The sequence below is a fragment of the Gymnoscopelus microlampas genome, assembly GCF_963454915.1.
Source record: "Gymnoscopelus microlampas genome assembly, chromosome: 22".
Lineage (NCBI taxonomy): Eukaryota > Metazoa > Chordata > Actinopteri > Myctophiformes > Myctophidae > Gymnoscopelus > Gymnoscopelus microlampas.
This window is the reverse complement of record NC_139959.1, coordinates 25,645,622-25,661,930: the sequence shown is the minus strand read 5'-3', so window position 1 is coordinate 25,661,930 and position 16,309 is coordinate 25,645,622. Positions and strand designations below refer to the sequence as shown.

Sequence of the window (16,309 nt, the reverse complement as noted above, 5' to 3'; positions counted from 1 at the left end):
ATGCACATGTACTGTAGATAAACAACACGGAGCTTCTGCTCAATATCGCTTTTACTGTCGGAAAGCATACATTGTGAAAATGAATTCTTTATATGTCTGAGCAGGCCTGAGTTTATCCAGATTATCCTACTATAATCCTACTGTCATACACAGTGGTGGAAAGCAACTAAGTACATCTTCTTAAGTACTGTACTTAAGTACAATTTTTAGGTATTTGTACTTTACTTGCCTATTTCCAATTTCTAACACTTTTACTTCTACTCCACTACATCTCAGAGGCAAATATTGAACTTTACCTACTAGTTACTTTGCAGATATAAATTATCTTATTCATTATAAAACATACATTAACCACTTTAGCTCTATCTATCTATATATACAATTTGAATCCTGCGCCATGTCGGTTGTCAGTATGTACGTTGTAACGTTGTATGTGCCCAGCCTGATCGCCAGAGAATTAGTATACATTGCACGGATTTGTGCACGTCATTCCGTGCATAGTCGCCTAGAAACCCCCAAATTCCGTGCATATGTACGGGGAGTCCCACGGGGGGCGTAACCAGTCGCAACCCGGAAAAACCAGGAAGTAGAGCAGTCCCCACAACAAAATTTACTATTCTGTGCCTATCGGTACGTAACTCAAACGGCGCTGAGTAGGCTCAAGGGAATGTCGCAATGTTCAGGACGGCAACTCGCTCGCTTTAGCTCGCTCGGTGGTCCTTCACACGGCAACAATTCCCTTGAGACTGCGCGCCTCCGAAATGGTTTAGTCACAATGGGGGAGATGCGAGGCGGCTATGCACGGAATTTGTGGTTTTCCAGTAGCCTATGCACGGATTTTGAGAAACGTTGAAAAACGTTCAATGAGAACGTTTCCTCTGGCGATCGGGTTGATGTGCCAGTGTGACGTCATCTCACGACAGCATGACATCACGATGAGACGGTCGTCCCGAATATGGACACAACGCCAGTGTGACGTAATCTCACGACAGCATGACATCACATCCTACCTATAAATTCTAGGATGCCGTCAGATCGCACCAGTTCGACGGCTTCGACGGCTTCCATAGTGATAAGTTTAGGAGAGCACAAAACTCTCTCTCACACTGTGAGGTGCCTGTAAGGTGGCACTGCAAAGTGAACGATGCGTCACGCTAGACGTTCGGGCCGCGTAGCGGCCCGAACTTCTAGTTTTATACGACACGTTGTGAGCTTGTAGATCTGCTATTTTCAAACATTTTAGTACTTTTATTTTTGGTACTTTAAGTACATTTTGATACCAATACTTTTGTACTTTTACTCAAGTAAATTTTTAATTCTGGACTTTGACTTGTAAAAAGTGTTTCTATATTGCAGTATTGGTACTTTTACTTAAAGGGTATAAGACCACTTTGGTAGAGGTTTGGGTTGTGTATTTACCTTGCCATGATGTAACTCCAAAGGTGGGCAAGAAATAAAAAATAATTGCCCCATTGATTAGAAATTGATAATTCAAAATATGCTCCTCATTGACTTACATTGTACCGTAAAACAGCTCTCAAAGTCACTCTTTTAGCACATAAATGAACCCAAACATAGCTGATTCAGACAATATAGAGCATCACCAAACCCAGTACTGTTTTTTTTTAAATAAAAATGTCAACTTCCTGTTGATTTTACTATTTGAAGATCTGGATCCGGATCCGCCGATCCAGTCCGGGTTTTCTACTTATTAAAAATGGCAAAATCAACAGGAAGTTGACATTTTTATTTAAAAAAAAAACAGTACTGGGTTTGGTGATGTTCTATATTGTCTGAATCAACTTTGTTTGCGTTTGTTTTTGTGCTAAAAGAGTGACTTTGAGAGCAGTTTTACCGTACAATGTAAGTCAATGAGGAGCATATTTTGAATTATCAATTTCTAATCAATGGAGCAATCATTTTTTATTTCTTGCCCACCTTTGGAGTTACATCATGGCAAGGTAACTACACAACCCAAACCTCTACCAAAGTGGTCTTGCCCTTTAAGTAAATAATTTGAGTACTTTTTCCACCCCTGGTCATAGATCCTACTAAGCTACTATCCTACTACTCCTCCTAAAAAAATGGAGAAAACTCTGTTATTCTGTCTTTCTGTCCTATCTGTCGTTATATATGTTTCTCCTCAGTGGATTGGTCAATCGATCTGAAATTGCACATGGGCATTGACCATTGGCATATACAGGGAATCATGTAGCAGATTTTTTCCACTTTCCCCAAATGTAAGGTGTTTATTAGCATTTCAGGAGCAGGCTATGTGGATCTGTAGTCGCAGTCGCTGTCCCAAGTCTGCACATACTGTCTGTAGTTGGGGCGCCACACTCATTCCCCCAGTATGGACTAGTTTTTTTTGGATTATCCATTTGAAAGGCATGATCAAAAAGCTGAGCATCGAGAGGGAAAGTGGCTCGGGGCAACCTTTGGTGTCACTAGGCCTCAATTCCTCTGTGGTGGCATGGTCCTATAATGCGTGTGAATTCAGCGTTGGGATCTATTATTTATAGTTCATTAATAATGATCACAAAGAAAATGTCACAACTCCCTGCCTACTGAATGTAATTAGGTGTCAGTTTTGTTAATCCACGGCGGCCAGGCTTGATAAGAGCTTAACATACATCAGTGCAATACTGCATGCGTGCGTGCATGTGTTTGTGTGAGTGTGTGCATGTGAGTGGGGGGAGGGAGGGGATCTGTAGAAGGAACATGAGCTTTGTCAGTTGATGTCGTGAGAGAAGAAAGGAAGGAAGAAGGAAGAGGATCGCCCACTCTAACGCAGAGTGGTCGTTCAAGGTATCATGTGTGTGACATGATCAAAGGCGATAACGTCGAGAGCAGCGCTGACCCATACAACCTCGGAAGTGCCTTGTTTCCTCGCACAAAGACTCTCTCCTCTGCAAAACAGCAGGACAAGGGATTGCGTTTATCTCCTAACCCTCTATGGCTGACTTTATTAACCCTTTCAGACCGAGAACGCCTCTGTGTCATTTTAAGATTTCTTTGGCTATTCAAGCAGATCTACAAGCTCACAGTCCCTGGAACAAAATATTTTGAAATGGGGGTCCGTGGCCAAAATTCATTTAATTTTGGGGGTCCTTGAAATGAAAAAGTTTGAAAACCACTGATTATAGCAACATCATTTTTTTTTCTTCAAAAAACTGTTAGGATTTAGAAGAGATGTGTAGAATCCCCCAGAAGCAAAGATTTGAGTTACAAATGTTTGCTTTGAAAAAAATATATATATTCAAAGATATGCTCAAATGTTCAAGTTTTTTCAGAAAATAGCAGATCTACAAGCTCATAGCGCGGCACTCGATGGCGTGTTATGAGCTTGTATATCTGCTATTTTTAAATAGAGTTAAAGTCTTGCTAGAATGGATGACTGACATGTGGCTAGTCAAGTGCCTGCCTGCAGGCAATGCTTTTCTGGGGGGAGTTTAAAGGGATCAGCGGAGTCAGGGGCCCTAAAATCATCTGCGTGAACATTCCGGATCCCTGGCCAAACGCCAGGCATGATTTCATTGAAACGTCCGAAGGGGCAGCCAGAGTACATAAAAGCCATATTTTTTTCCCTCCGTTTCTCATTCTGTTTGTTAAAAGAGATTTATGAATAAATTGCACTTGCCTTTTATCAACAGCCTTTCACTTATACTGTTTGGTACGCGATTATCCATTTATGTGCCTGGCCGAGCACTAAAGAGATTATGGTTACGAGTTAATTGATGCTGACTGCCAAGCTGCTCGGCCTTGGTTCAGCTGTACCATGTAATGTGTCTGGTCAAGTAGACCGTTCACACACGTTTGGAGGAAGCGAATGATTCAACCTGACTGGTAGAAGAACCTTGTTAGCTCAGGTCAAGCGAGACATGCTCTTCTGTATTTGTCTGCATGTACTTATGATGCAACCATTCAGGTAAAATAGCCAATCCACGAGCTAATAGCGCATCACAGCACAATGCGTTGAGAGCTTGTAGATCTGCTATTTAAATAAATAATAATGATAATAATAGGGATGCCAGGTTGAAAGTGGTTCAATGTAAAAAGTATATTTGTTTATGCATTGGTTTCAGAGTTATGTTGTCTAACTCTAGCTTTCCTAAATTTATGCTGAGAAATGTGCCTGCAAAGCTGGACAAGATTCCGCAGTGGTTGTAAAAGAAGATGATGATCAGGAGCTGCGCGGTGAAGTGAATAAGAAGGACAACTTTATGAGGAGCATTAACACCGCGGAGAAGTACCACATAAATCACTCACAAACTCCTTTACAATCCACACAGCAAAATCGAGTTGAGTGTAAATTGCTGTGTACATGTATGCTACTGTATGAAAGCTATATGACACAAGATACTTAAAATAAGGGGGGGGCGGGGGGCTTCGGTCAGGGAGAGATGATAAAATGTCACGGCGTGACTGCGGTGACTACATGCAGTAAGACCAGATAAACCACACGCTGATATATGAGGTGATAGCATGAAGGACTTTCTGGAGAGATTCCAGGTAGTCCTCTGTTAAAGGCTTGAATGAGAGCTGCAAATCGATAGCTTGAAGGCTCACGGTTGACGCCGTGATCCCCGTAGGGAAATTCTGATCAAGTGCATTCACCACTTTCAACTTGGCATCCCTAGGCCTAGAGACAGACAGACAGGACAGTGATGCACTGTCCCCCTTTGTTTTTTTTGTGTACAGGTACATCAATGCAAAACGTAGCACTGCCCAATGCGGCGATTTCGGTGCTGCCCAGAATTTGCAAGCAAAGCATATACTGTAACATGTCGCCTTCGGGTGACAACAGGACAAAAAGGACAGTGATATTGACTGTTTGCTGGTGCAGGAAGGCTCATTAATCCGTTTAGACCGGGAACGCAGCTGTGTGTCATTCTTAAGATTTCTTTGGGCTATTCAAAAATGGCACCGAGTGCCGCGCTATGAGCTTGTAGATCTGCTATTTTTGAAAAATCGTGAACATTTTTGCAAATCTTTGAATATATACATATTTTTTAAAGCAAACATTTGTAACTCAAATCTTTGCTTCTGGGGATCTCTGGAACAACATATTTTGAGATATTTTTGTTTTAACATTTTTAGAATCGCCCTCAGGTCTTAATGGGTTAAAGGAGCATCAGTTTGATCTGGAAAGCAGCCTATCGCTGATGTGACAATAGAAGATGGAGCCGAAGGTGAAGGAAAGGGGAGGCGCCAGAGGTGATGATCAGTGCCTGGGCCTCATATATGCAATTAGTGTGGGGGTGATGGAGTTGGGGAGTGAGAGTGTGTGTGTGTGTGTGTGTGTGTGTGTGTGTGTGTGTGTGTGTGTGTGTGTGTGTGTGTGTGTGTGTGTGTGTGTGTGTGCGTGTGCGTGTGTGCGTGTGTGTGTCTGTGTGTGGGGGGGAAGGGGTTTGATTAAATCTCTGCCCCTTATTCTTCACTCAAGAGGACTTAATCACTTTTTATGTGGGCGTGCTTGATTGTCTGATTATCACCACATTTTAGGCTGACTACGGTCTCCTCTCTCTCTCTCTTTCTCCGTCTCTCTCTCTCCGTCTCTCTCTCTCTCTGATTGATTTGTAATAGTCACAGTCCAGCTCTGTGATGGAGCACGCCGCTAATGGCCACTGCATGAGGAGCAGCGGTGATGGAAGGGCACGATAAAGGATGCATACCATGCACACACACACCACCATGATCCGCCCTAATAGTTTGTCCTCTGGCTTCCACTTCCGTGGGGTTGTAACAAGGCAAATTTAAAGGAACCGCGCCGTCCCCACCTAAATTGGCCTGAAAAAACACCTTTTTTTGTGATTTGTTGTATGCTTTGTTGGTGAATTGAATACATAGGATCACAATGGAATGGAATGGAAAGTCCCCAGAACGTTTAGCTTTAATGTCTTACTGTACCTTGCACTGTTTGCTATTTCTGACTAATAAGTATTCAATCAATCAATCAATCAAACCTGCAGGATTGTAAACATCCTGGTGTACAGTAATGTGAGTATTAGTGTCCTGAGAATAAACACTGGCTTTAATGCTGTCGCCCTCCCTCTCTGCCACCACTGCCAAGGAGTTAGGATGTGTTATAAACTGTGGTTAATGATATAGAAATGAATTAGACAGCCATTCAACGTCAGGAAATATTATGGTTGGGCATTTAGCTGCTTGCAAACCAGTCGATGCCAATGATTTTCTTGTGGGTTGGCCGTATGGGACTAATATGATCTTAATGTTCAAGCTGGAGTAGAGACAGGGCAATGAATTGAACCAATGAAAAGTATTAACAAGAGCTTGTGGCTAAACAATAACTACATCGGATCCATTGGAACCTTTTTTTTTTTCATTTCCTGAATAGAAACCGTTTGGACATACAAGGTTTACAGCAGACACAGACAGCGACAATATGATCTCTATGCCTCTCTATTCACTGATATTTAAATTGGCATTAGCACATACTGTACAATACTCCTACTGTACGTCTTATTTAATCGAGCTATGTGGTCTGTACACTGATAAACCTCACTGATGATACTGTACCACATTTATCAATATGGCATGAAAGTAAATGCCTTGACTTTTTGTTTGCACAATATTTATTTTCTTCATTTAAAACACAGTCGCAATGGCTATGAGAGGGATTTTCACTTTATTTTTAATCTTACCACCGTGTGTGTAACCAATATTCAAATATGCAGTTCCTGTCATCCCAAAGCCATGCTAAAAAAGCAATTCCAAGACAACCATGCTTTAGCTTTTTCGCCACACCATTGATATAATACTTGCCTGAATCTGTCACAAGCACAATCCATTTTTAGTTGTACTGGATGCATAAAACAGTTGGACACCTTCTAAAGAAGATGCCACTTTTTTTCTGAAAATGCACAAAGGAAAGAAGTGGGTATTTCTCAATTTTTTCTCATTTCTCACCCATTCTGTCAGTGTGATTCCATTCTGACTGTAGTTATGCTACTTTATTTCAAACAGTTCAAAGTTCCTTAACCTAAATAGGATGATGTTAACCAAGCCATATAAAAATAAAAATAAAATAAATAAATCTTTATTTAGCTTGGAATCATGACGTCCTGGTCAACATGCAATGTGACAGGAAAGCCTGTCGCGTCAAACGTCTTGACTCTTGACACTTCGTCAGATGTTGCTCAACTACAGTGACTCCAGGTTGTCACTGTAGTACAACCTGGGTTTGAGAATGTGTCGTAAACATGAATATATATATTCTTTTCAAGCATTTTTAACTCAAATCTTTGCTTCTGGGGGTCCCTGGAACAAATCTATTTTGAGATGGGGGTTCGCGGCCAAATACATATCATTTTGGGGGTCCTTGACATGAAAAAGTTTGAGAACCACTGATTTAGCAACACACGTTTTTCCAAAAACTGTTGGGATTTAGAAGACATTTCTAGAATCGGCTTCAGGTCTCAATGGGTTAACATAGTGTTTGTAACATGGGATAGGCGTTGCCTTCTAAAAATAACAGACTAGTCCACTATCTGCTTAGAGAATTTCAAAGCGCCCTGTCATTGCTGTGATTGACACCAAGGCACCGCCCACTGCGTTAGGAGGCTGTCACGTGTCTTTGTGTGGCGCATCTGGACAAGGCCTGTCCTTGAAAAGCATCTGCCTCTCACTCACTCAAAACTGTCATTTCCCACCAAAATGTATCAGCTCCCTACAGAAAGATGTCACTATAGGAGGGATTATGGGAGACCTCAGGGGGATTAAAAAAATGTACTTGACAGACCGGGGTCCCTTTGCTCGTTCCCTCAGAAGTTGCTCTGCAGAGCCATGCATTTAACTCCCTATGTGGGTGACTGCCAACACAAATTCTCACCTTGTGGTGAAACCAGTCACAGTGTTTTGCCCTTGTGGATTCCTCAGCCCCACGGCTTGTCTTTTCACGTCCGCCACGCAGTATCTGAAATCCACCTGCTTTTTGTTGCACTTAGCACAAACTGCTACACATTGCAATCTCTCATAAGGGTGCGGTCACACCAAACTTTGATTCTGCCTATGCGGCGGATTCTGACACTGCTTTTCTTTTTTTTCTCTTTTTTTTACCCCACGATTTTGTAACCCACATTTTTTCACCCAGTGCCAATTGCCTATGTAATCCTGGGCACTACCTACCCTCTGCCAGCCTAGGGAGAGCCCAAGCTGAAGCTCATGCCTCCTTCAATGCATGAGGAGCAAGCAGGCCGCTTCTTATCACCCGACAGGGGGGAGTTTCCCTGGTTGGACATAGCGTGTGGAAGGAACACGTTATTCCAACCAGTTCCCTTCTCCTCCATCAGGCGCCCCGGCTGACCAGGGGGAGGCAGTATAGTGACCAGGATTACTACATGTTTTTGTGAGGGTATTAACTACCCTAGGAGACACGGGGAGAACATGCAAACTCCACACAGAGTAGGCCCTTTCACCAGGGCGCCGATGACGTGGAGGAGAGAACACGCCCCCAGCGCCCACAGCGTCCCTGGCGGGAATCGAACCCAGGACCTTCTAGCTGTGAGAAGACAGCGCTACCGACTGCGCCACCGTGCCCCCCCTGCCACTGCTTTTCGATGGGAACAGAGTGGTGTGTTGCCATTCGCGGATTTCCACAAAACAAAACGCTCCGTTCCCATTGAAAAGCATAAAGGTAGAATCAAAGTTTGGTGTGACCGCACCCTAAAAGGCCATTTACAGTAACAATGCAGGAAATATATTTGATTATTAATTATAGAAAGAGAGATAGCAATTCTAGTAGGGGGAGAATAAAGCCAGGAGAATTAACAATTTGAAAGCAGAATGAATTAATCTGCGTCTCTCCCCTGTCTAGTCTAATTAAGGGTCATACTGTCTGTTGGCCACTTTAGGCCCAGACCAAACCACATAATTAAATGTTTCTCATGCTAACCATCGGGAGACCCCCATCGCACTTAAATGTCTGTGTCAAGTTAATTCCCTAATAATATGCACATTGGTCTATTCTCCTCTGTTCCTCCTTATCGTCATCCAGGATTAGCCTGCACGTGTTTACTTTGACTTTAGTGTTCGTCGCTAAACCACACACGGATAGGCACACACGCACAATGCACACCACAGCCAACCCAAAGGTAGGAAGGAAGTACATCAATATTATCATAAAGAGGCCAATGTTATAGAGCTAACCAAACAAACCAGGCAGCTTAGTCAGCCCATGCCCCGGACAGCCAACCAGTCAGGGACATTAAAAGGGGAAAGGCTGTATTTAATGGTACTTAGAATCCATGAGAGTAATTACTTCTCCATGCAATTAGTGCACTGATAAACTGCCATTGTGGAGGGGAAGGTACCTCCTGTAGCTATTCCCTAAGTAATACCCTTGCACCACTTAAGCTACAACAATGCCACAGAAAATGCTGAGAGGCTGTTTTCTGTCTGCACCTTGGGACTCTATGGTTTGCTTATACTGTACTAATAAACAAGGGGCGAAACAATGTTTCATCAACAAATAACACCTTTCTTTCCACTGTGTTGTCAAGGGGCATTTCTCGATGAAAATGTTTATTTTTGTGTTATAATGAAGAGACAGTGGAGGTGAAAGGTGGTATTTGGAGGATATTGGATTCAGCTGGTTGCCTCTCTCTCTCTCTCTCTCTCTCTCTCTCTCTCTCTCTCTCTCTCTCTCTCTCTCTCTCTCTCTCTCTCTCTCTCTCTCTCTCTTTCTCTCTCTCTGTCTTTCTCTTTCTACTCTCTGTCATCTCTCCTGTCTGTTGTTGAAATACAGACATAGCATTGCCGTCATGTGGAAACCTTGTACGTCCAAAACTGTTACTTTCCAGAAAATGGAAAAAAGAGAAAAAAAAGAAAAAAGAAAAAAGAAAAAAAGAAAGAAAAGAAAAAAAAAAGAAAAAGTAATAAACAAATCATCGTCTCCAATGGAGTTAGTTTTAGTCACAAGCTCTTGATAATACTTTTCTTTGGTTAAACATTTATTGAACCCACAAGCAGTCTTAACTCTTTCAACCTGGCGTCCACATTTTGGCCTTGTCAATTTAGGCAAAAATGTTCCGTTTTGTTCAAAACAATATCCCAAATCCACAAACTTGTAGATTGCCTTTTTATGCTACGTTTGCACGATACTGCATTCATACATGAAAAACATTTTAAAAAATAATAATATGGAGAAACAAGGTTTCTGCCCGACAACGACGATATGTGCTGAGAATCTCTCTCTCTCTCTCTCTCTCTCTGTCTCTCTCTCTCTCTCTCTCTCTCTCTCTCTCTCTCTCTCTCTCTCTCTCTCTCTCTCTCTCTCTCTCTCTCTCTCTCTCTCTCTCTTGGAGTGTGGTTGAGGGGATTAGCCTGTGCCTGAGTGCTAGAATAATGATCACTGCAGCAGAGAAAACACATTTTCACATTTCAAGAGATAAGGGCAGGCAATCTGCAAGCAGTAGACTTAGCCAGGTCCCAGTGGCTTTATTATACAGCTGAGAAAAGTCACTGCCAACCACCACCACTAACACCAACACTTTACAAACATGCTGGGGTTATCCATATAACTTTAAAGCTATGTTTGACTTTGTTGTGTAGCTACCCAGTACCCGTGCATGATATGAGTTCAGATAATGTCAATCATCATTACCTGTGGCTTCCATGCAGAATAAGCTGTTTGGCATTGGCAGAGATTTGTCAATTTATTCATGGGCGCAACCCAAATAAAGTCCCCTGCAAATGGGGCACCATTTTAAAGGGAAATACTGTTCATAGGCTTTGAAACTGTATTATAATTATTGGCAAGAAACGTTGTTGCAACAGAGAAAATAATCTACCAAACACATTTCTGAACTTTTTGTGCTGTTTATTTATACGTGTGTGTTTGTGTGTGTGCGCACGCGCACGCATGCACGTGTGCGCACGCACGCATGCACGTGCGTGTGTGTATGTGTGTGTTGGCAGAATCTGCTTTGTTTGTTGTTACAACTCATTTATCTGTTATCTTCTAATGTTCTTCTTCTATCAAGAAAGGTGAATCAATCAATGTCTCCATTGCCATTTTCTTCATTATTAAATGTGGAGCTATACGGATATGTTTTCGTTTGTGTCACCACTTGGGTAAAAAAAATCACACCCTGTGTGAAGGAAGCGGTGCCTTTGGGGCGGGGCTTAACTCATTTCAGTTCGTCCCTATTGGTGGTCTGAGTCCACTTACCAAATTTGTACTTGGTAGCATGCAGCAAACTGGAATGATAGCTATTTAAAGCCCAGCCAATGGGCAGACAGAGGGGGTGGGGCTTAAGTAATTACAGTTCGTCCCTATTGCTGGTTTTAGTCCATGTACAAAATTTGTACTCCATAGCATGCTGCGAACTTGAGTTATGGCTGTTTGAAGGCCAGCCAATGGGAAGACAGAGGGGGCGGGGCTTCAGAAATTCATGCTGGTCCCTATTGGTGGTCTAAGTCCACATACCAAATGTGGACTTGGTGGCATGCTGCAAACTGGAGTTATAGCTGTTTAAAATCCCGTGCTCATCCCGTGCTCATACGGGCGCTGGGGGTCCCTGGACCCCTCTTTGATAACTTCATCAATTCATGCTCGTGCCTATTGGTGGTCTAAGTCCACATACCAAATGTGGACTTGGTGGCATGCTGCAAACTGGAGTTATAGCTGTTTGAAATCCCGTGCTCATCCCGTGCTCATACGGGCGGAGGGACATAACAGACGCTGGGGGTCCCTGGAGCCCTCTTTGAGAACGTCAGCAATTCATGCCCGTCCCTATTGGTGGTGTAAGTCCACATACCAAATGTGGACTTGGTGGCATGCTGCGAACTGGAGTTATAGCTGTTTAAAATCCCGTGCTCATCCCGTGCTCGGACATAACATACGTTGGGGGTCCCTGGACCCCTCTTTGATAACCAGTGGTACGTGTGGGCAATGAGAGGAGAGATGACATAGGCAGTGTCCACGTCCGTGTGTGTGTGTGTGTGTGTGTGTGTCTGTGTGTGCGCGTGTGTTTGTATGTGTTTCTTCTTTGCCGTGCTCATCCCAGGCTCATACGGACGACGGACGGACGGACGGACGGACGGACGGACGGACATACGGACAAAGTCAAGTGTAGAGTGGTTGGCACCGCTAAAAAGTGCACGGCCACTGTTAACTGTCTTCACCTTCATTCCGCCTTGAGGAACATCAATCATTCTAAAATGGCCATTGTCACTGGGGTGATACATCACCGATCAAGAGGCTATAAAGATAAAGGTCCCACATGGACTATACCGTCTGATTTTAAATGATTATTTTGAAGTATTTCTTCTTCACCGGAGAGACAGAAGTGGAGAGTGACAGTAAAGATCCAGGGAGACGGGGTGACACAGGTCAAGAGCCATATGTTTGTAAGAATGTGGTCCGCATAATAACTGACTGTCATATTTCATCTCAAGGTTCTTTTCATTCATAGAAACCAACTGCCTCTCACGCATCTGCTAATGCTGTTTTTATAGGGTCATGTGATGTTGCTCGATGTCAGGATTTTATGAGGTTTAATGATTGTGATGTAAGGTTTTTTTGTTATGCTGGCTGGTGTCAGGTTTGATGCATTACAGGATTATCTGTGCTTTTAAACCGTGTATCCTGCCTGAGTTTATGGGGCCCCCTCGAAAAAGAGGCTTAAGGGGCTATCCTTTCAATAAATTCTGAAATTCTGCCTTGACATTTTATTATATTTTTAATTTTACTTGGCAGAACATGACATAGGTCTCTTGGTTGAGGGTGATAATGTTAAATATTTAGTGAAAACAATCCCCAACACTCCGAAACAAGAAGTCAAGTAGGAGGGAGAAGTGTACGAAAATGCAAAAGGTAAACTAATAGTGTCCGTTTATTATTGAGGTGAAAAGCTCTCTCATGGAAACAAGTTGTTGGGAGACCAGGTTTCTTTGTTGTTGTTTTTTGCAGTGGAGATTAGTGATGATATGACTATAAACTTCACCACAATCTCTTTACATTACCTCCCCATTTCCAACAAACTAGAACGGCTACCTATCTACTGAACCCACAGAGACTAGATTCCATGTTTACTTTGCTCATACCCAATACTTTCTCTCGACTTCCTTGGCATTATTCCAAGGATGCGGCACCATGCACACAATCTGTAGAAGCAGCTCACACAAAACTTGGGAATCTCTCTGCTGACAGGATATTTTGTTAGTGCCTATGTGGAACTCGGACAAAACACTGTGCTGAGTAGTTATTGGCTGAATGCATCAGTTTACTGCCCTCAAACTAAGTCCCAAAGTCTATGAACGGCGTTGGTTGACTTGTCAGTCTGTGAAGAAGCCTCACAATTCGTAAATCGGGACAAAGCTGCACTATACAGGAAAGATCTGGAAACAAACTGGCTTATATGGGCATGTTGAATAGTGTGGTGATGGTCTTTGTTCCTTTGGCCAAATATAGCGATCCATATAAATACGCCACCTATCCACACGTTTCCTAGGGCGTTGTGGGCATCACTTCCTGTCGATTTGAATCCAATGATATCCAATGAAATCGACAGGAAGTGATGCCCACAACGCCCTAGGAAACTTGTGGATAGACCAGACCGGCAACCAAAGCTCCACCCCTTTTTGGGAGCGTCATCGCCATTGTAGCCTATTGAATGTGACCTAAATGAGCTTATATCATTTGACATCTCTATCCATCGACATCATGCATATGAGCTGTGATTGGTAAACCTTTGAGGGGATATACATGCATACATACAAACAGCTCTGAAATAGACAACTTGGCTGTCAGCCAAGTTGAAGGAAGAGCTATTGGAACTACTAATTCCTCGCCAAATTAGACAATGCAGGGAAAAAAGAAAGAAGAAGAAGGGAAAAAAAGCAGGCTTCTTGTGATCAAAATATGTTCAAACAGTCTCAGATAGATAGTGTTTCTTCACTGATAGCTCACAAACGCCTTCTCCATGCCAGTCGTGTATAATAATTGTCCTTGACCCAGACAACAAACTTCGTCTAGGCTGCTTTGCATTCCTCTGGATAAAGGTGTATAGTGGTACAGGATGTAAACACAGTGTCTAAAGAATAACAAGCACTAAAAACGCTCAGAGAGACGGTACTGTCAGTGGTGTAAAGTAACTAAGTACATGTACTCAAGTAGCCTACTGTACTTAAGTACAACTTTGAGGTATTTTTACTTTACTTCTACTAAAACTGTATTTAATAGTTACTTTGCAATTATCAATTATTGTATTGTAAAACATACATTAACCACTTAGCCATATTTTATACCTAGGCTATTTGTAAATAGCCGATCTACAAACTCACAACGCCTCGCATCGCGACGCGTTGTGAGCTTGTAGATCTGCTATTTTAAAATATTTTAATACTTTTACTTTTGGTACTTTAAGTACATTTTGATAACTGTAACCATAACCCCTTGAACCACAGCATCCCTATTCTGAGGGGGACATTAGCTCAAAATAGCTGATCTACTGGGGCGGCAGTGGCTCAGGAGGTAGAGCGGCCGCTTGGGAACCGGTTTGATCCCGGGCTCCCCCAGGGTTAATGTCGAAGTGTCCTTGAGCGAGACTCTGAACCCCTAATTGCTCCCGATGAGCAGGTTGGTGCCTTGCATATGGTTTCCTCCGCCATCGGTGTATGAATGTGTGTGTGAATGGGTGAATGTAATGCACAATCATTGTAAAGTCCCATGGATAAAGGCGCTATATAAATGCACCATTTACCATTTAGTAGCTCACAGGTCACAACAAGCTGTGATCTTGTAGATAGAGCAGACCGAGTACAGAGCCGACCCTAGTCAACTAACTATTAGTTTACTAAGTACAGAGCAGTTGTTCTCAGTGTGGGGTCCAGGGACCCTCAGGGTTCCTTGAAGGGGTTCCAAATGGACCCTCACAGGTCTATCAGTGTACAAATAGAACCAAATGGACGTTTATGGAGGTCCTTGACATTAAAATGTTTTGAGAAGCACAGAGGGTCTAAGTGGATATTGGATAAATGAAACCAGTGCTCACCTTCCCCACATACTGTGCGTCCGTTCCCAAGTGCTCTTCTAAAACAAAGAACTGGTTCCAGATCCAGCCGCGCTTGAGCCTGTGGTGCACCTCCGTCTCGCCGTTGGCCAGCTTGGTCAGATTCCTGGAGGGCAGCCTGGTGTGATTCCTGGAGGGCAGCTTGGCCAAGGCGGCGCGGTGGCTCGCCCCGTCGCACCTCTGGAGGAAGCAGAGGCACACCAGGACGGGGCAGAGACAGGAGGCGGTGGGTATCCTCATGGCGGCAACCTTGAGCGTTCTGTACGTTTTCCTCCCGCGGTGTAGTCGAGTAGAGTCAAGGTCCTCCTACAACCGCCACCGCCACCATGCACCGCCGCTGCTGCTGCCGCCTCCGTCGCCGCGAGTGGCCTCCGCTAGCCACCCCCGCAGCTTCCGAAGTGGCGAGGCAGGCTCTATAATCCAAGTGGTCCGGGGGGGTATAGATCCGCTAAGTGTCACGGTCTGCAGCCATCATTTTTTGGGGGGGTGGGGTGGGGGAGTGAAGTCGAGGTTTCTCATTTACATTGTGGAATATTCCCCAGCTGTGAGGGAACAGCGACGAATTGGAAATTCAGCTCCAGGGATGTTTTTTTATTTTTTTACCACAAACAGGACTGAATCCCAGCTGCCATTTTGTATATCCTGGGTAAGAGAGAGAAAGAAGAGAAGAAACAGAAGGGTTAGTGCAAAAATACAGACTTGTTTTTTCTTTAGTCCACTCCTCCAAGTGGTTTTCTTTACTGTCACACTCTCGGAAATGTGAGATTGAGGCCCCAGGAGGACGACAGGTAGTATATTGACACTGAAGCCTGATTTATACTTCATTGTATTCCGGTGTCGTACACTGAAAATAGCAACAATATCTACAAGCTCACAACTGTGAGCTGTTTTACATTATTCAAACACAGTTTGGATTCGATAATGTACTTTTCTTTAATCCCTGGTCAGCCCACTACTTCGTAAATTGCATTTCTAAATGAGGTCACAGCCATGTACAGTATCAGAATAGTGCACGACCACAGTGGTGAAATTCGGAGATGGTTTTGTAAAAAATAAATAAAATAGGCTTCTTATTTTCTTAGTTCTTCTTGCATTGCCGGGACCTGCTGCAAAGGATTAATTTTGTCAGGGCAAATTTAATAACAAAAGTGTCAGTACAAAATGCATGTACTATGATAAGAACAGACATTAAGCCAATCAAAGGTTGGGCAGAGGGTGATTTTAAAAACCACTGAAATGGAAAGGAAACGAGGCGGGGATTCTGCTAAATGGAA

General features: G+C 43.3%; 1 protein-coding gene across 1 annotated transcript in view; it reads right to left on the bottom strand.

Moving 5' to 3' along the window:
- LOC311038571 (cadherin-18) overlaps nt 1-15,275 on the bottom strand; it is a gene marked incomplete at both ends in the record, with an annotated part of 121,736 nt that extends 106,461 nt beyond the window's left edge. Inside the window, one exon of the mRNA XM_084048144.1 lies at nt 15,018-15,275. Within this exon, the coding sequence (XP_083904270.1) occupies nt 15,018-15,275 (258 nt within the window). The remainder of the gene's footprint in view (nt 1-15,017) is intronic.
- Between the last annotated feature and the right edge of the window lie 1,034 nt (nt 15,276-16,309).